We start from the raw sequence: 20,858 nt of genomic DNA, 5'->3' as shown, positions 1-20,858 counted from the left end.
TAAAAAAGGACTCTAAAAGGGGGTTTATGAAAAATTAAAACAGATATAACAAATATGTAACACTTTAATACACTTGTCGCCTGTACAACAGCGAATTTAAGTCAGTTACATTATTTTTTAAAGATTTCTACGTAGAAGTTTTCGAAAATGTTTCATAAGGACGCATCCCCCTTCACCTTTAATTCGTGTCAAAAAGAAAGCCACAGAAAAATATATGTAAAACAAAATTGACATTAATAGTTAATAATTTATTTATTTAAATATCAGTTGGAAGTCTTTTGAACATTTTTCTGTGCCTATCTTTTCTAAAATAAGTAGTAATTTAGACTGTTTTTAGAGAAAAAGGAACACTGGGGGTACCTACTTCCACACTCAATTATGAGAATAAATGAATAAATCGCAATAGGCCAGTAAACGTTTAACGACAATAAAATAATGGTAGTAAATGATCGTCAATTAAAATAATATCAAATTAAATTTTAAGAAACTAGTTTTCTGTAGTTCTCAATCTTTCCTTATAAAAAAATAAAATTCATTCGTTCCGAAGACTGTGCATTTTGTATTCTAAATCTTCCGTGTGAGACATGATAATTATTTATAAGGAAAGAAGCGTAACAATATAAACAAGATAGATCACTTGGATAAATAACTTGATGATAACAGCGAGCTTGTTGAACAACATTTATGGTAATCATATAATTTATAACCGGTAAGTAGTCTATTAACCTATGTCACAATTTGAAAAACATTAACAATTGCGACAGTTTGCCCAGTATACATATATCTGGGGCCAGATTGTATATTGGCGTCACGGACCCAAACCATGCTTTCTGCGGTTACACATAGAATGGGTGCCATATATAAAAATCATTAACTTATACCCGACTACAGAGCGAGCATTCTATAACGTCCATAAATAAAAATATAGTCCTTGTATAAAACTGAATATTTAATTAATGTAATCTTACTTTCTTTTTGTAACCCACGGAGTTGTCTTATCAACTTTAGGTTAAAAAGTTGACAAAATAGGAGCTACAACATAAATTCGTACAGTTTTCGCCATACTTGACGGCGGTTTGTAGCTAATTTCCGAGCACGTGAACGCGAACTTCGCAAATTTACCTCTATACTTTAAAATGTTTTCTGCGCAGTGACACACGCGAAGTTTGGCGAAAACTATACCAGTTGGAACTTGAAAACCTCTCCTTTTTGGGAAGTCGGTAGAATAAAAACCAGTGACGCCGTAGTCGGGTAAAAGCAAGATGTGAAATACAAATCTAAACGATTATTATTCTCTAAACATTCATGTAAATATGTATCATATATCGTTACATATATTGTGTGACGTTAAAATGTAAGGCGTGCTTCACTATTGTTTGGTTGTTAAGGCGTGTACTCACTCACTAACATGTTCAACAAAATATGCTTGGAGCGGGAAAACAACATGTGTAAAGGGGCTGGCTTTAATATTACGTGCATTTGTGCTAGATTTTTTTAATTTCCTGTTCACATTAGCAGTTGTTTCTCGAAAGTATCTGAAGTACATGCAATGAGAATTCGAGAACCGCTGATATGTACAAGATATTACAATTTAGAGATTATGCATACATGTTTTAATTTAATTATGCGAAAAGCAGACTTTCCTGCCGTGCGATAAATTCATACAATACGCCGAATATAGTTGCCCCATTAGAAAACTCTATACATTAACTATTTGATATTTTGATTTAGTGTACAATACATTACAATAAGAATAGTAAACAATTATAAAATTGACTCTATTGTCTGTTAAAGTACACTCAGCGCAGAAAAAAGTAAAGAAAATAAAATCGTATCATATCGTAAACACGAATAAAATTTGTTAAATCAATAAGTAATTAGGAGAACATCGTATATTCATCATTGAAAATTATTTGTGCGGGATTAATAAATTGATTACATCAAAAATAATTTAAGTAGATTACAATCACCACTGGGTATATAAGACAGAGTTACCTTCGATTCTGAACCTAAAATTCATTCATAGTCATATGATTCCACTGTTCGAACATGCTACAACATTTTCTAATGAACACAATCTCAACTCAATAAATAACCAGTTGTTTCCCAACAATTTACTTGCTCTGATATCTGACGAGAATACCCTCCCAGCGATTTCAAATTGAGAACACTTCGAATTGAACGTCCCAACCATGGAGGAAGGAAAGATGAGCGGAGATTCCATAAGGCATATAGGTGGCTTCTTGGAGGTCACGTAGCGTGCGATAGGCGTGACCAAAACGATAAGTTATTAGAACGAAAGTTTGGGTATCTAGACATATCTGTGAACAGATTGGTCTTGATTAATTGGCGATTGGGTTTTTGAAAAATTTAGCGGGTTACGAAGAAGACGTATAAGGGCGGAGTTAGTAACGTTCCCGAACACATGCATTTCGGCGTGCTATTTTCTTTGAAAATTTTCCGTTATGACTTCTCCGCTAGTCATTTTGTTCTCCGTGGTCCCAACACACGTTCCATAGACCAAATTAGTTACAAAATGGCGCCTGGCCAGAATTTTGATCCCCATAAATAAATGTAGTAAATTATTTTGACATAATAAGCACTGAGTGTACGACTAAGCTATATAATTTGAGCTAATTGGCCTAGTTGTCAGGCGGGTTGTCGAAGTAGTCGATCTTCTCGGCGGGTGGCGCGGCTGCCGGCTGTGGCTTCGGCTGGCTGCGGGCCGCCCAAGCGTTCGTGGACGTGAGTGTCGCCCAGCCGCCCGTTGATCTGTAAAGAGGTTCATTGTTAGAGGTCTGGGAATGCTGAGATGTGGTAGACCCTGGCTGCGGCATTTGCGTTGGTTTATTAAGCCGGGAAGTATTAAGGACGCGTAAAGGACCGAGGTGGGATGGTATGAGTGTGGGTATCGGACTCTCAATTCCCCCCCGGACAAAACCCTCCCTTTTCCAATAAAACGTTCCGTTTCGACGGGGCCGCCTGTTGCCTGCTCGTGCAGCACTGGCAGCAGTATTTTTTTGCTATGTCATCTCGCAGTTCAGCCGTGTACTGCTTAACCGGACTTTGACTGGCAGCAGCTCAGCGCCGCAGTATACATACTTGGAGGGCGCGTGCTGCGTGGAGTGCGCGGGCGCGGGCGCGGGCGCGGCGGCGGGCGGCGCGCGCAGCACGGGGCCGGGCACGCGCCGCTTGCCGGCCTCTCGAGCCAACACCTCCAATACACTCATTGCTGGCAGCCACGACTGCAAGAAGATAGCAAGTTAAATTTCCATAAAAAGAAAACGACGACCTCAATGGCGCAATGTCGATGGTCCTTAGGTCCCAGGTTCGATTTTCGGTTCGGTCGATATTTGTGTGATGAACATGCTTGATGGCCGTGGTCTGGGTGTTATATGTATTTATATTGTATTTATTGCTAAATGTAGTTTTTCAGTTGTGTTACCACCCATAATAACACTTAATTAATTAACTTACTATGGGGTTAACCGACCTTGTGTGAAAAGGTGTCCCGACATTATTATTATTATAAAATCGAATTTCGAATGCAAAGCAAGACCAGTTTTATTCGACTTACCTTCTCTTTATCAGCAGTGGCTACAACGTTCCTATTGGGCTCGGCATCGTAGGCGACGCTCTCACAACCGAAGTGTTCGCACAGCTCGTGTATGAACTGACGCTTCTGCCAGTTCATCGATGGGAACGAGTGCGCTCGAGTCTTCTGTTTCGACTGCCAAAAAATAGAGGTTAAAGATACAAATATATTCATTAAAAAAATACATATATAAGAAGACAAAAACTATCAGTTTTGAGCATGAACGGATTTTTTCGTAAATACTTAGTCGGATTGCCGTTCCATCAGGCTATGAGAGTGAAGGAATAGTGAGTGCACCTGTGTCTGCGCAAATGCTTGTGCACTATAATATGTCCTGCGCAGTTGGCTAATCTCCTTACATGAGAACAGCCGCCGTAGCCGATAATCGGCTAGGAGGACATCATCACATTTCTTTTAGTTCAAAAATTACCTTCTTAGCAAGCTGCACGAGCTCAGTAAGTTTATCGTGTATCTGGTTGGCAAAAGCAGGTTCCCTTGCAGCCGTAGCTCGAACATGTTCGCTGTACCGCGGCGCCAGTTTCGCCGACACGTCGGGGTTGCGGATTTGAAGAGCTAATGCTAGTTGGCGGGTGCGGGCTTCGACGCGGCATTCATCGTCACATTCTAGACTGTAGAATATAAAATTTTGCATTGAAAATTCACATGTCAAGTTATAGAAAGGATGGGGCGGATCCACCCTAAAAAAAATCATAGGTACATAAGGGAGCACATAGTCCTCGTCACCCTGGTTCCTCTTGTTATTTTTAGGATGGATCCGACTAGGGAATGCAATCCTGACTCGAGATTGCAAATTCGGGATCCGTCTAATTTAAAAAAAAAAAATGAATTCAGATGACTGAAAAAGCTAATAACTGCTTGTTTGTGATAGTGAGGTTAATTAAAATAACATATTACTCGAAAGAAAATAAAAACCTTTATTCTTTAATCTTACCAACTAAATAATAATCAGGTTGTAAGGAAATTAACATAGGTAAATTAGGTAATCAAAACAATAAGGTTATTTCAAAGGAATTAGGAAAAAGAGTGATTTTGAAAATGACTCCTTAAAAAACAAAGGGTATTAATTAATAGTTTCATCTGCTAAACGGCATCTAATGTCCGTTGCAATGTACCACGCTGCTGAGAATGCCCTCTTCGACTCAACGCTGGTTGGCAACAGCGTGGCGAAGCAATTATATGCAAACTGCAAAAATCGCCCCCTTGTTCCTCCACACTCAAACAAATCCATCTCTTTTTTAATGGTAGATTCTAATTTGTCTAAGCTCGTGGACGTAGATATACGTGCAAAAGGACTTGGTTGTGTGTGTGTTGCGTCGCTGACCACTGCCGCCCAATCCCGTCAATCTCGAACGGGATCTCGTCATATGATGCGTCGGGATTGATCCCGAAAAATTACACGAGATCTCGCGAGATCGGGATCCCGCGGGATCGGGATTGCATTCCCTAGATCCGACCCCTAACCCTTATGCACCTGAATTTAATACTTATATACTTCCTTATATACCGTAACATAATATATGGAGTACTATAGATATAAAGGAGTATGTAGGGAGAACATAGTTTGGTGTGTGACGTGTACAAGTAAATATAGGACAACTTACGTTTTAAGCATGTTGCCGGGACGCTGTACATCTGATAGGTCTACTGACCCGCCTTCCGACATCTTTGTGGCAGCTAGAGCACTCATCATCCTGATGAGAAAAACATAGGTATAACATATCAAGTTCAACTTGAGAGGAACTTGTGACAAGTGGCTTAAAACTGCACAAAAATGTACTTTTAAAGTCTTTTCAATCATCAATCTCGTATAGAAGACGTGACTTACTTAGCTAAATCCCGTGCATTATCCGCGCAAGCTCGCTCCGCGTGCCTGCGGTTACAGGGGCAGGTGGCCCGCACGGGGCGGCGGCACGGCGCCGTGCTGGGGCAGGATGTGCCGGCCGCCACGTGGCACGGTGCTGCGCAAGGGTGACCGCAGCTGGGACGCTTCTCCATGCAAGGTTGAGTGCACCTGGGAAATTGTAGGAAGGTGAAGGAGAACTGCAAGAAGAGTGGCTCCCATGGCTCTGAGTTTGTGGTGATAGCGGCCAAGTCGCTCAATGGTCGTTCCTAATATCCTTTTTATTTTTTGTTTCGCTTACTGGACAAAGAATTTGTAATCGCTTGTATGGGACCGATGTCGAATTTCTATTAGGAAAACAACAGATACATTAGAAGAAGGGTCCTAAGTCAATAGCGTTGTCAATCGTTTTAGTTTTTTGAGAAGCCTTGATGGTTTCAGAGATGAACAGTGTCTCGATTGTTTCTATTCGGTCACAAAACCCACAATTCTATTCCAAAGTTTAACTACTGTAAACATTTTATTCACATATGAATACGTAAACATAAAATTTAATTTATCAGTGTTCATAGGTACTCACTTGCCAGTATCACAAGGTCCTTTATGACAAGTCTTGATGCAGGTGTGTTTGCCGCAAGGCAGTGGCTTACCGCACGGCAACCCGCACGAGAACTCTTCTTGAGAACAAGGAATTGTTTTGCGTTCCTGTTGGAGACGAAATTAGTTGTAAATATTTTTACATAGGAATAGAAGACAAAGCCGAAAGTTTTTTCAGATGCCTATATTTTCTGAAGGGCGGACAGTCGCCGGAGTGGCACGAGTGGTGCGGCGGGTGCTACATAAGCCGTACCTCATGGTCACCGTGGCAGCGCTTGGTAGTGAGCACGACACAGGGCGGACAGTCGCCGGAGTGGCACGAGTGGTGGGGTGGATGCTTGCAGGGACGCTCGCGGATGCAGGGGGCGCTGCAGGCGGGAGGTCTAGTCCCACAGCGGACAGGTGGTAGGATGACTTCGGCACCGCATTCGCATGTAAGTTCTTCGAAACCTGGGGAGTAATTTTATATGTGAAAAGACCGTTTTTGTGTTCAGAATTGTGTACTAAGGTCGTAATGTCGGATACTGACTGACGCGCGGACAGGGAGCACAGTGTCCGGTGTGGCAGAACTCCTCGCAGCGGTGCGTCTGGCAGGACAGCGTGCGGCCGCACACCACGCCGCAGCGGTGCGACGTCGCCGCGCAGCACAGCGTGCGGCAGCGGTGACGACCGCAGGATAACTTCTGTGTATTACAAACATGCATTGTGAGAAAAAAGCCCTATTGCCTAGCCCGCTAAATTATGGAATCAGGCGTTCATCCATGACATAAAATGTTAGGAAAAATATTCGTACCCGAGCGGTTGACGAATCAACATCTCTTGAAGATGCGTGGAGGGGCGAAAAACGTGTCGAGTAAATGTTCGATTTAATTATTTACAAATTTTGTGCATGTCCATTTGCCTGAGCGCGGAATGTAGGACTCGCGGAATTAACGTTTTATTATAGAAGAATTAAATTGTTAGCAGTAATGCAGTAATTGTGATTTTCTTGTTGCTATGTAAAAGCCGTTTAATTCTTAACAATATACTGCTATAGCACGCCATTGTATAAATAAATGGTTGTTTGTTCAGTCTGTTGTGTCATTGCTTTTATTTACTTTGCAATGTATTAATTTGAATGAAATCTTACAGCTCAATTCTGAAGCAGATACACAATTTTTCTGACATGGATATAATTATGCTCAGCATCAATAGTCGTAGAGTTCATACATCATTTTCACACACTTATAGTAGAGATAAACAAACCTTGTTACACTTCTTTTGGCACATAACATTGTTGTACATAGCGGGCAGGTCGGCGCAGGGCACCTCGCGGCTGGAGTGCCCGCACAGACATTGCAGAACTGTTTTGTCGGGGCACTCGGGGCAGGGACCTGATGGCAAAACTTGTAGATAAGAAAATGGTAAAAGGGATGGGTTTTAGTTTTTGACTTGAAAAAGTGTTAATTACTTTGAAAAGACGATTTTGACTTAGACTATAATGATATTGAAGTGTCGCTGGGTAATTATGTTGCGCACTTATTTTAGGCGAATTTGTATAAAAGCTGGCATTACAAAAACCTTATTTGTGGTAGCAGATTCTGGGGTTAGAAAGAGAGAATGAATGAATGAAATGAGAAAGGCTTCATCCTCCTAGGAAGTGGTGATATACAGACACTTTCAGGCTTTTTTTGTGGTTTATGTAAAATTAGTTTTACCTTCATGGCAGTTAAGTTTGCAGAAGTGTTTGTCTCCAGCCGGGCCGCAGTTCAGAGGCTTGGCGCAGATATTACCGCACAGCGGGATGGGATCCGTGCACGATTTGCGCGAGTCTTTCGCCAACCTAAAGACAGTAACGTTACTTAGAAACTGGGCAAATAATTATTTAAATATACTTTAAGGCTGTAAAAAAATATAATTTACAACGTTAAAGTTACTACTAACGATTATATGCTGTTGACGTCCAAGGAAATGATTAACGGAATCACTCTGTCTACATGAGCTTGCCCATTGCATGTCTACTAAATTACATTTTGGAATGAGCAACAACTTCACGACTACCCTACTGTATTTTAGGGAGTTCAGAAATGGTCCAAGTCCAATCAACTTTTTTAGCATGGATACTTACTGCGTATTCCCACAAGGGCAAGTCTTCACATGTTTGGGCAGCAGCTGGCAAGCAGGACAGGGCGGCGCGTGACACTTAGCGCGACACACGTGTGCGCCACACGCCAGCACGCGTCCGCACGCGTCGCCGCACTCCCAGCTACTGACGCCGCCCGTTTCTGCGGTGCAAGGAACCGACCGGGACTTGGCGGCGGGACAGTAGCATACTGTGGAAAGAAGAATGTTATGTGAATGACTGTGGTCGTAGTCTTAGTTGAGTGAAGCATATTGTGTGTACGCTACGGCGTAGCGTTATCATTCTTTTTATCTATGAACTGTAAACTGTGGACATAAGGATTTTAGTGTATGTGGGCGAAGCCGTTGCCGGTAGCATTATAGTTTATGCACATGAATAGGCGACGTAAACTGCTAGACAATGCCTTTGATTCTACCGTCAATAAACTTCCTTAGTGTAACAACTTCATCTACATGGAATGAATCAGGCTTTGTTTCATATAGAGGAAAAAGTGTGAAGTGGCTTGACACAAAATTTCTTGTAGCAAAACTAAAATTACCCAAGGTATTAAATTGACTATATTTCTAGAAGCTGTTGTATGTTTTAAGAGATTCTTCTATTAATTAGAGATTATTAAACAGTTGGAAACAAATAAATAGTGTTCAAGATTTTATTCTATCTCACCTTGTTCGACAGTCTCAGTACAGGTTTCGCAGGGTCCTTCGTGGCAGTCTTTAGTACAGGTATGCACGCCACACTCCAGGGTCCGGCCACAGGTACGCCCGCACACTTGAGGTAACTTGCTGCTGCAGAGGATCGAGCGGCTCTCGGCGCCGCAACCACATTGCCTGTCAAAGATAGATGGTAACAATTTTGTTAGGATACTCATGGTAAGCAATTAACGTATAAAGCTTGAATGTTGATGGTGTGGAAATATAGAGGAAGCAAAATTTTAATAATTACATAGAGTAAAATGCAGTTAGTGTTAAGAGTTTGTTAGAAAACAAAAGTGTGGGCAGTAGATGCAACATAATGTCGGTACATAGGATCTAAATAATAATAACAAGGTGCATAGCTAGTTTAAAAAAATATCAATCGCAATTAGCTAGCATATTAATTCAACCAGGTGTATGCTACACTAAAACGTTAACTGAATCTTGAGCTTGTAGTAATGAGATCAAAATTTCAAAGTGCCTCCAGTATAAATACACATAATACATACTTAACAACAGTAGCCTGACACGGCGGACAGGGACCCGGATGGCACAACAGCGTGCAGGGGTGCGGACAGGCCCTCGCTCTACGACAGGCGCGACCACAGGTGTGCGCCCCTGCGGCGCCGCGCTGGTACTCAGGCGCTCGCACAGCCCCGCACATGCAGCGGTACTCCGTAGGAATGGCCTCGTTTGTGTTCTGGCAGGCAGGGCAACGCCATTTGCCCTCTAATAAAAACAAAGATTTTAAAGAAATTTCAAATTGGCTTTTGTTCATATTTATAAATATTGCAGAATGTTGTTTAGCGCGGTTTCCCCCGCGTCCCGTGAAATCTACTTCCTTTACGCGTACTCAGCTACATTCGGTTAGACTAGAAGCCGACTCCAACATAGTTGGGAAAAAGGCACAAAGCTTCCCAACAGTGAAAGAATTTTTCAATATGGTTTAGAGCCTTGAAACTAGCATAGAAACAATTTTGACATTAGGTAATATATGTTATCTATAAATTGAGGAAAAATATTTGATACTTGAAGAGTATTTGTATATTAATCTTGTAAACATTTTTTATGACTACATTGTTTTGATGAGTAAGATATATTATGTTATAGATTTGATGAGTCATTCGTCTAGTAATATTGTGCAATGTTTTGAGAAATTAACTCTATTGTAAAACAAGTTCATGTAATAACTACTGTGTTTTCATTTAGAGCATTAGGTTATATTTTCAGGTCATATTGCATAGCTTGCAAGATAAGTAGACACCTAGACCTACAATAACATTGTGCAATAAAAGTTTTGGTCACTAAAAATCGTTGTATAATCTTCAATATATACAGGTACATAATATTGCACAATTTAATTAGTCTAGGGAGCGCTGTAAGCACAATTTATCTTTATAGGATACAAGCCGTTTTCCCGAGGTTTCACGCCGTTTTCGCGTCCTGTGGGAACTACTTCCCGTACCGGGATAAAATATAGCCTATGTTACTCGCAAATAATGCAGCTTTCTAATGGTGAAAGAATTTTTAAAATAAGTTCGTTAGTTTTTGAGTTCATTCATTACAAACAAGATTTCCTCTTTATAATATTAGTATAGATTTGTAAATAAGTAGTATACTCACCAACCATACTACTCATGGCCCACTTCCTAATACACCTGAGATGCAGCACATGGTAACAGTTGCTGCAAGACCACACCTGGTCAAACTGCTTGACCCTGTCGCAGCAAACCAGGCATTCCAGCGTGCCCTTATCCAGCTGCTCAGTGAGACGTTCACGCTGGGTCATCTCTTTGTTCGCTACAATAGAACATTAAAGAACTGTGTTATTGTTGACTGCTGAGTATAAGGGGTCTAGAGAATATTATTGTCAAATGACATCATCAAAATATAGGTGACATGATTAAATAATGCATTGCATAAAACAATTCGCAAATGTGGTTTGATTTATAAATGGCCAAGCAATAGTCACTAGAAAAATAAATAGAGTATGCACATACCTTGATCAAAATTGTATTTACTTTTAGACCGAGCAGGACTGGGTCCATTATCAGACTTAGACATCCTATCTCTTTCTCTGTTTTCCCTTTCCCTTTCTCTATTTTCTCGTTCCCTCTCTCTATTATCTCTTTCTCTGTCTCGGAGTTCCCGCTCCATTGCTCTCTCTCTGTCCCTGTTTTCCCGTTCTAATGCTCTGTCTCGTTCTCTGTTTTCTCGCTCCAGTGCTCGATCTCTGTCTCTGGTCTCTCTCTCAAGTGCTCTTTCCCTCTCCCGGTTTTCTCTTTCCTGTGCTCTATCTCGATCTCGATTTTCTCTTTCCCTATCTCTATCTGACCTCTCATCTCTTCCCTGTAAGTATGTATTAGCATATTGTTCATCTTCTGTGCTATTGCGTTCCATTGCACGAAGTCGTTGGGTTCCATTCCAATTCTTACCCCGACCTGAACCTTCTCCTCTGCCATTCCTCACATCTTGACTGTCTTTACTGATAGCGCTATTGTAGAAGGTACGAGCATCATCTTTATTCTTTGACTTATAATTAGATTTTCCTTGGCCCCTTTTGTTACTTGAATCATAATTACGATTATTTGACTCATAGTTGCGACTACTAGAATCTTGGTGGCGGCTATTTGATTCATATTGCCTATCTTCTTGGTCCTGATTGCGGTTATTAGATTCATGATTACGGCTCTTTGATTCGTAATTTCGACCATTTGATTCATTATTACGATAATGCCCATCACGGTAGCGACCATTAGATTCTTGGTTCCTAGAGTGCTCTTGTGGACGGTGGTATGATTCAGATTTATGGATTTCATTTTTCTGGGAGTTCTGTGACCTCTCTCTCCAGTTAGTGTCTGATGAACTACTGTTGGTATTTCGAGGTTCATTATTACTAGAATAATTAGTTTGTGGATCATTCCCACTACTGTAGTGATTCCTAGATTCATTAACATTACTATAATTACTTCTAGATTCATTGTCGTCATGTACAGTACTAGATTCAGGAATGTTCTGAGTGCTTGTTGACGGTGTCATCATAGAACTTTTTGGCACAAATTCAGTAGCTGTTGGAGTGAGATTAGATTTGAGTATCATAGCGTTTGTGTAAGCACTGGGATCAGATGCCACTGGGTTGTATTGATTTTGTACATTCATTGGGTATGCTTCAGTGCCAGCTAGGTTTGTAGCGGTTGCTGCATATCCATAGCTGTCTAACTGGGGATTGTGTGGGGTGGCAGGCATGTTCTGGTAATTATATTGTCTAGTAGGATAACTCTCGTATTGCACATTGTTATAGTTGCTAGCAGTTGGGGCACCATTATTTTGCATTTGAGAAATAAACTCATTAAAGCTCACATACTGATTAGGTTGGTCAGGTCTATTGGGGTAGTAGGCTTGGTTAACATATTGAACGTTCGGGTCGCCGTTCCAGGCTTGGTACTGGTTGTTGTAAGCGTATGTGTTGTTCCACTGAGACATGATAGCGGGGTAACAAAATATGTTGTGAAATAATTGTGTTATACTGGGGGAAGTATGGCAAACAATTTTGCAGTTTACGCTTGTTTTTTTTTGTTGTTGCGGTGATCTTGTGACCGCAGGCCGAAGCCTGAGGTCTAGAGTTAACCGTTTAACCCTACCTGAAATTATTAAAAATGGTAAATTGTTATCAAATTCGAGAGCAACCGACATGTGCCACTTTCTAAAATATAAGATGTTGTTGTTGACTCACCACTTGTTTGTTTTTTCTATCGATACGTTTTTGTTAAAAATAACTATAAAGTAACAAAAAATAAACTAAAATAATTTAATAATTTATAAAATTGTAATAACTTTAACGATATGACAAGGATGATTCGGATTCGGAAGAAGGGTGAAGGGGAGGGCGGTCGACGTTGACAGTTTTTCGTTGCAGCTTGCATCAGCAAAAATACATTTTTCGTTTCCAACAAAAAAATCTCTGAAAAAATATATTACTAAGATTTATCACAATCACATTGTGAATTATTTACAAAATATTAATGCAGCATAGTTTCAAAATCCAAAGTATTTTAATCACTGCCGTCATATTGTTGAGGATGATATTCTCGTTGTCTCAACAGAAACAGAAGCGCTATTATACCTACTACGATGCCGACGCGACGTGTCATTAGTTAGGGCGGGAAAAATTAAAAGAAATGTGAGTAATATTTACGGAATTTGCTAAGTCGTTTTACAAACAGTTGAACAACCTTTGATAGTTAGTGAATATAGTGAACTACGCAATTTCGGCTAGTTCTTAGAAATTAAAAGTATTGGGAGAAAAAATTGTTAAAGTGAATCATAGGTTTGGTAAAAGTACTTTATATTATTAAACCTACCTTACATTTGATAGTTTCGCTGAATCACTGCAATGCGTATCGTTATTTATGTTTAGAATGATGCAAATCATGCTAGTTTCATGTTATGTATGAAACATACCGTGATCGTGACTAATTATGTTACGCTGATGTACGAAACATTCTTGTTAAACCATAAACGGATGAGCGGTAAGTATTTAAACATTATTTATTATTTTTATTATTTTTAGCCCATACTGTCCCACTGCTGGGCAAAGGCCTCCCCATCCTGCTTCCACACTTCTCGATCTTTCGACCGAGCCCACCAGTCTCGACAATAGGCGTCAAGGTCGTCACGCCATCTCTTCCGGGGCCTACCCCGCCTGCGGTGTCCATCCTGAGGTGTCCACTGAGCGACGATAGTGGCCCATCTTTCTGGATGCATTCGGCTGACGTGTCCGGCCCAGTTCCACTTTAATATTGCCGACTTTCGGCCCACATCAGCGACTCCCGTTTTGGAACGTATGTCGGTATTTCGTACACGATCAGTTCGTCTAATGCCTAAGAGGCTACGTTCCATCGCTCTTTAGCAAACCTTGAGCCTGGACTACTGACACTCGGTGAGGGACCAGGTTTGCGCACCATAGGTTAGGACGGGCAAGATACTCATGTCGACTAACTTTCGTTTGAGTGAAAGGGGAAGGTCCCCTTTCATGTAGTGCTTCATGGACCAGTAGCTCTTCCAGGCGTTCTCGATGCGGCGATCAATTTCTTTCTCTTGCCTATTATCGAAGGACACTAACTGGCCCAAGTAGATTTAGTATTTAAACATCTACCGTCTTACCACAAAAACTTTTAAATGTCAGTTTATGCCTTGTCTAAAAAAATGTCAAATTATGACGTTGACATATGGTTCATTTTGCAGCCAAAATTTTATTAGACAAGTATAAAACAGGGTTTAAAGTTTTTGTAGTAAGGCCCAAACCATCTAAATAAATATTATATTTGCTTACTTTTCTATTACATAAGAAAATATATTATCTACCTAATAGGTAGTATTCTGCACCGAGGTTTACATTATCTTTCAGGGAATACAAACGACCGAAATGGCAGAAAACTTACAAAGGTACATTTACATTCGTTTAGTTCAGGTAGGTAAGTACAGTCAACTTCAGGTCAGTGGTAACAGTTTTATAGGAAAATCGTACTTATTACGATTGAGTTAAGGTGCGTGACAGTTACCACTGATGTGCAGTCTACCTTACATAGCGGGAGTGCTTAAAGTAGTACCTATATACTTTATTTTCGGAGTGTGTGTAGGGGCAGTATATTTATATAGGAGTACATAGGTATAGTACATAAGAGACTGTATTTATATTTTTTCTGATTTATTGGTAGACATGAGCCACTCGTAACCTCTGCTATGTTATACGAGTCTACTTAACACATCCAACATTCACTGATCGCATTTTTATACATCGCAATAATTATTTTAAAAAGTACTTATCAAGCCATTCGGTACCGTGCGGCGCGTCGCTCTATTGTCTACCGAATGAAAACCTGAAGAATATTGGCCGTATCGTAGTAGCCTTGGCCCGTTTACCGCCTTTATTTGCTTTGCTATTTAGTCGTTCAAGACGTGCTCGAAGTAGTAAGTTAGTGATGGTGAATGGGTCGGGCATGGGGTGTAAGGCGAGTTCACAAAAAAGAAGCGTTGCTGCTGTAAGAGAACATAATATTGTACCTAATTTTGCAATTGCTTAAAGTGTTATTCAACAAGCTTTAGTTCAGTCGAATAGTGAACTTAAACTTTTTTAAATTCTTATATAATTTGGTTTTACTATTTAAAACAATAGTTTACCTGTGCTTTGCAAAATGTTGGGTAGTTTCTGTTCTTCTTCATTTTCAATTTCCATTAAAGTTACGTCGTGTGATATTTTGCTCAGTACTCCGAACACCAGAAATCCACATCGAACTCGAGTAAAGTGGAGACGGTGCTGGCAGCATTGACAAGACTTGATGATGAGATAGCTAAGAGCGAGAGGACTCATCCTGCTGCCAGGCTTGCTGTAGTGGCTACTGAGCTGGAGAGCATACAACAGGTAAGAAGGATAGCCAAGAAGCACACATGCCGAGCCCCTGAGCCCTTAAGTCAGAATCTCGATTTCGAAGCACGAAGTGTTTGCAGGCCTTTAAAGATATAGTACCACAGGTCTCTGAAATGCTGTTTCTGGCAAAGATTCAAAAAATCACGTTTTAGAAAAATGTTTTAATAATTCAAATATATTCGCTTTCTAGGAAATTAGGACATTTGAAGAGATCACTGCTACAGTAACTAAGGATAACTATGCCAAAACTATCCATCAGGTTAGTGAGATCGATACCTCAATGTCTAACATATTAACTTATATTATTTTAATATCGTTGTTTATTCATTGAGCTTCACTTGTTTATTTCAGCTTTTCATCAACTTAGATCTCTACAGACGACCGATGTTGGCATCAGAAAATGAAGATTTCATTGCTAATGTTAATAGAAAGGTATGGCGTGACTATAAACTCATATTAATTCAAACATTCTTAGCTTATTTCTTAGTTTGTTAGATTATACGCATATTTTTTACTTTACTTGATGTAGGAAATGCGTCGTCTGGAACTGAGCTGGCTGAGAGTTCGCTATGCTGAGCTTGTGCGCGAACGCCGAGTTTTACATGCCCAAATATTGCGTTCGCGCTCTTTGTATGCACAACTACAGCATTTGTTGGGTAAGTTGCAAGTTTTAGCCGAAGTAAGAAGGAGGAGGTTTTTCACTTCTCTTTGGATATGTTTTACAAGGGCCTCGCTTTTCATGAATTTCTGTGCTGTTGTAGTCGCGCGTTTCGTAACCATCTCTTACAAAGCCTTAAATACAGTGCTTTGTTTGTACAAACATATTATTTAAAATATGTTCCTATACTTCATTGAGAACTTTTCCCTTTTGATGAAGTCGCATATCCGCGGAGATACGTAGCGCGGCTACGACTGCTACGAGATTCGTAGCACTCGTAGCCACCATACATAAATTGCTTTCCTATTATGCTCCTGCTACACCTGCGTTAGCGTTAACGTTAATGTCAATGGCCAACTACGCGTTACTTATTGCATTAAAAATGCGTGTTGGCTACACTTACGCAAAGAGTTAATCCCTCATGAAGTAACGCGTTAACACACATTAAAGAGGTTAAACTCAGACAAACAAAATAATTCTAAAAACTAAAGCTTTCTCATTTGACCATTCCATTATCGTGCTCGTAAAATGCAGTTACAACTCAAACAAAGTATCTACACTCGTCCTTGCATGCGTGCAATGAGATGGCATTAATGTAGCCAACATCACTTAGCGCTCTAAGCTACGCACTAAAACCCTTTGATGCGTCCAAAAAACCGACACCCGAGTTATCGCTTAACGTTTAATGCTATTTATATTGCCATTAGTATAAATTGACATTAAAACGTTGGCCACATCTGCGTAATGCCAAAATTTAACGCGTTAAGACGCAGGTGGAGCAGTAGCATTAGGAGTGTAAATCACTCTTCATATATCATTGTTTTTATAATCTGTATTTCTTATATCCTTGGATCACTCTTCACCAATCTCTAGACTCCATATGGGGCAATGGTAGTCGTCCGGGGACAGCTCAAGAGAGCGAGCTGACGAAGGCACTGGGTCTACGCGACGCTCTCGCCACGGTGTCGGCTCGACTCCGCGCTGCTGCCGAGTATGCGCACGCGGCGGTCAGGGTGCTGGACGATGCAATGCCGGCATGGAAGCTCACTACTGTTAGCAAGTGAGGATTTATTTTTACTTTTGTGTGTTTAATTTTGCTTGGTTCAGAAGGTGTCGATAATAGTTGAATTAAGAATATAGGGCAAAGTGCAATATAGGGCCCAACCTTGATTATTCGATCCGCTCCGATATTCTACCGATTGGCATGCAATATAATATTATAAGACTTCATTTTACTAAAAGTTAGTAAGTAGCAGAACAAGAAAAATCCTGTAGTTCCCATAGTAAAGTGTTTCCTAGAAGCGGATGGGAGCGTACATCAGCTTGCGCGGACGCGTGCTCGCGACTGGTGGCGGCGCGCTGTGCCGAGCGAGGTGCCCGCCGAGTTCTGGCCGCCCCGGCCGCGCCTCGAGCCGCGCGGTCCTTGAGACTAGCACTCGACTACGCCTTCACTGACGCTGTGCATGACCACAAGTATGTACTAACTAACCCAACATACTCATCACCATCATCATCTCAGCCACAGGACGTCCACTGCTGAACATAGGCCTCCCCCACAGATACCGGTTGGAAGCGACCTGCATCCAGCGTCTTCCGGCGACCTTTATAGGGTCGTATGTTCATCTTGTTGGTGGACGTCCTACGCTCCGCTTGCTAGTCGGTGGTCTCCACTCTAGCACTTTTCGACCCCGTCAGCCTTAACATATTCCATTTGAAATTAAATTGCTTATTGTGATCAAACCGTTTTGCACTGACCCGGTTCTTTTCCACAGGTACCAGAGAGCTACAGAAATCTTTTTCCAGTTCAAAGACGCCCTTGTGTTGTTAATCGACTCAATTCATCAGGTATTTGTTTTGTAGTTTTGTAGTGCCTCAGCAATAAAACCTTGTACGAAATAATGTCAAAAATGTTTTGCTCGAAATTGACATGCATGTCAATTTTATTATTTGATTGATATTCGTTTATGCATGATACACTTTCCAAATATATAGAAGAAAATGTTTAAATCATTTTCAAGCAAAGTATTAAAAAGCGACAAGGTCCATCAGATTTTGCTAAAGAGAAAAAAAAGCAATAATATACCCATAGTGATAAATGGGAAGTCTGTTTCTGTACCTTCATATTATACGATAATGCAAGCCCTGCGCAGAGAAAATCTGACAATACCTTCGTTTTGTTACCACGAACGCTTGTCTATAGCCGGGAACTGTCGAATGTGTCTTGTGGAGATAGAGGGCTGGAACAAACCCCAAATAGCTTGCGCTGTGAATGTCGGCAAGGGCATGAAGATACGTACAAACTCTGAAATGACCGGTAAAGCGCAAGAAGCTGTTCTAGAATTTATACTGGTAGACCATCCTTTAGATTGCCCCATATGCGACCAGGGAGGCGAGTGTGACCTACAAGATTTGTCTGTGAGATTTGGCAATGATCGTTCCCGGTTTACCGACATACATTTCGAAGGAAAAAGAGCGGTAGAAAACAAAACTTTAAGTCCACTTATTCGAGCGGAAATGAATCGATGCATTCACTGCACGAGATGCATTCGCTTCGGTTCACAAGTATGTGGCCTCGATATCTTAGGGTCTACGGGGCGCGGTCACGACATGCTCATTGGCACTTTTGTTCCGAAACTATTTTTATCCGAACTTTCTGGGAATATTATTGACTTATGTCCTGTGGGTGCTCTTACGAACATACCTTATAAATTCAAAGCCAGGCATTGGGAACTCAAGAAAGCTAATTCAATTGACGTCACAGACGCTACGGGTACTAACATAATAATAAATTATAGATTTGACCGAGTGCTCCGCGTCTTGCCTAGAGAACATGATGAAATCAATCAGGAATGGGTGTCTGATAAGGGCAGATGGGCAATAGACTCGCTCGAGATGCAGAGGTTGGTGACACCTATGAAACGTGTGGGAACGTGTTGCTGTCCCCTCGAGTGGAATGCTGCTCTTGATACAGCGAGTGAAATGATTAGAAAATGTGCGCCTGAAAAAATACTGGCTATAGCAGGACCACATGCTAGCGTGGAAACTTTGGTAACTTGTAAAGACATGCTTAACATGCTGGGGTGTGAGAATACTTACGTAGAGCGAGATATGTCCTACACGAAAACTGGTACAGACATTCGAGCGTCATATTCATTCAATATCAAGTTCAAAGATATTGCTCAAGCTGATAAAATTTTGTTAGTTGGTACTAATCCTAGATTTGAAGCACCAATTTTAAATATGTGGATTAGACAGGCGTATCGAACTAACGAAGCAGATATATTTGTGGTTGGACCGTGCTGCGACTATAATTATCGTGTTACCTATTTAGGAGACGACATCAAGGCGCTACCAAAGGCTGCTGATATTTTAAAGTGTGCTAAAAGGCCCCTGATATTAGTGGGAGTGGCACAATTGGAAGGTAACTCGGGTGCTAAGATTATGAAAATGTGTAACAAAATGACTGAATCATTAAAGGCGGGCTATGGCATTGTTAACATCGTAACCAGAGAAGCGAGCTTTGCCGGGGCCTTAGAGGCAGGATGGAAAACTGGAGCTCTATGTGCATTGGAGACAAAATCCCCAAAAGTGATTATATCCTTAGGAGCTGATGAAATTTTCTATCAATGGAACCCGCCTTCCGCTTGTAAAATAATTTACGTCGGTTTCCAAGGCGATCGTGGATCTGAGTTTGCCAATTTGATTTTACCAGGATGTGCATATACAGAGGCAGGCGGGCTCTACTTGAATATGGAAGGAAGATCACAGTATGCCTATCCTGCCGTCACTCCTCCAGGGAAAGCGAGAGCTGACTGGAAAATATTCCGTGCTTTAGCCGAGTCCTGTAACCTTTGCTTATTTTACTCCGATCATCATTCTCTCTGCACCAGAATGGCACAAATCAGCCCTAACTTCGCGAGTTTAGGTAAATTTCAACCGAAAATATTCGGAGACTTTGTAACAAAATTAATGGAACGTGAATCAGCTGAATCAAAAGATGATGGTATGTGCGTTGATATGCGAACTCTGAAAGACTATTATTGTTCCGATGTTTTTAGTTACAATTCTCCTACTATGATAAAGACTCAGAAAGCGGCAACCAATTTTGAAAAATCACCTTATTACGCTTTGTAGTCCGTTTAAACATTTTTTCATTTATTAACACCTATGCTCTCTTTATTTTTAATTAAATATATGTACTTTAATTTGATCAGCAGTGTTTGGAATTGGGAATTATGTGTTTTATTTCTGCAGTTATTTATGGTTCTCGCTTAACTCAGCGTTGTTTTGCAACTAAATTCAGAGCATAAGTACACGTATGTGGCCCTGTGCATTCCACACCTCCGTCACTCGCAGTTAGTTAAAAATAGTTTGTGTGCGAGACTCCGTTCCGTGTCGACAAAACATTTGGCGAGAACTATAACTGGCTATAATTGATTGTAGCTGCGTTTCGATCAGTTATGTGCCATTGAAACCTCACCAACTAATGCTTAGCTCAACCCGTTCAACTGCGGTCTCTAAAATTGGCGGATTTAATTTCAGTTATAGTTTATTTTTAAGTCTTCGAGCGGTGAATAAGTTTGCTTACCCTATTATTAATAAATATTATATTTTGCTATCATTCCAATCACTTAGGTGTTACTCAACAACCTGGAGAATTTGACAGCCGCTGAGAAAGACGTAGCTAATTGCAGGAAAGAGCTGCGATCTGCCAGGGTCAACGATATTGTGAAGCGAGGACTAGCTGAACTCAAGTATGAGCCCAAAGCGCTCACTAATTTGAATGTCGCTATGAAGTGATGGATTATAACAATGATATGCTACGACTTTATAGATATTAAATATTATTTTTTAAAGGTTTAGTTTCATTTGAGAGCCAATATTACCCGTGCTTATTTGAAAAGTA

General features: G+C 40.8%; 2 protein-coding genes across 2 annotated transcripts; one reads left to right on the top strand and one right to left on the bottom strand.

Moving 5' to 3' along the window:
• Positions 1–46: 46 nt before the first annotated feature.
• On the bottom strand, positions 47–12,737 carry LOC124632989 (protein shuttle craft). Its single transcript, XM_047168051.1, has 17 exons — positions 12,601–12,737; positions 10,868–12,508; positions 10,491–10,667; positions 9,377–9,596; positions 8,839–9,002; positions 8,161–8,365; positions 7,751–7,875; positions 7,299–7,426; positions 6,583–6,736; positions 6,307–6,503; positions 6,037–6,161; positions 5,442–5,627; positions 5,218–5,307; positions 4,026–4,224; positions 3,578–3,730; positions 3,103–3,245; positions 47–2,772 (listed from the first exon to the last, which is right to left on the bottom strand). The coding sequence occupies exons 2-17, from the start codon at positions 12,348–12,350 to the stop codon at positions 2,643–2,645; spliced, it is 3,879 nt and encodes a 1,292-aa protein (XP_047024007.1). The 5' UTR covers positions 12,351–12,508; positions 12,601–12,737; the 3' UTR covers positions 47–2,642.
• Positions 12,738–14,848: 2,111 nt separating this feature from the next.
• On the top strand, positions 14,849–20,797 carry LOC124633115. The gene is made up of 9 exons (XM_047168213.1): positions 14,849–14,878; positions 15,133–15,288; positions 15,485–15,553; positions 15,646–15,726; positions 15,824–15,950; positions 16,826–17,012; positions 17,252–17,425; positions 17,725–17,797; positions 20,588–20,797. The coding sequence occupies exons 1-9, from the start codon at positions 14,849–14,851 to the stop codon at positions 20,750–20,752; spliced, it is 1,062 nt and encodes a 353-aa protein (XP_047024169.1). The 3' UTR covers positions 20,753–20,797.
• The last annotated feature ends 61 nt before the right edge of the window (positions 20,798–20,858 follow it).

The sequence above is a fragment of the Helicoverpa zea genome, chromosome 9 (genome assembly GCF_022581195.2).
Source record: "Helicoverpa zea isolate HzStark_Cry1AcR chromosome 9, ilHelZeax1.1, whole genome shotgun sequence".
NCBI lineage: Eukaryota > Metazoa > Arthropoda > Insecta > Lepidoptera > Noctuidae > Helicoverpa > Helicoverpa zea.
Note: the sequence above shows the minus strand (reverse complement) of the source record. Positions and strands in the feature narration are given on the sequence as shown.

Coding starts and splice junctions, on each gene's coding strand:
- LOC124632989 (XM_047168051.1), bottom strand. CDS start 12,350: ATGTCTCAGTGGAACAACACATACGCTTACAACAACCAGTACCAAGCC. Junction 8,366..8,838: donor TACTGAGACTGTCGAACAAG/GTGAGATAGAAT, acceptor TTCTTTCCACAG/TATGCTACTGTCCCGCCGCC. Junction 2,773..3,102: donor ACGCAGCACGCGCCCTCCAA/GTATGTATACTG, acceptor ACCTCTTTACAG/ATCAACGGGCGGCTGGGCGA.
- LOC124633115 (XM_047168213.1), top strand. CDS start 14,849: ATGGTGAATGGGTCGGGCATGGGGTGTAAG. Junction 15,951..16,825: donor ACAACTACAGCATTTGTTGG/GTAAGTTGCAAG, acceptor ACCAATCTCTAG/ACTCCATATGGGGCAATGGT. Junction 17,426..17,724: donor GACGCTGTGCATGACCACAA/GTATGTACTAAC, acceptor TCTTTTCCACAG/GTACCAGAGAGCTACAGAAA.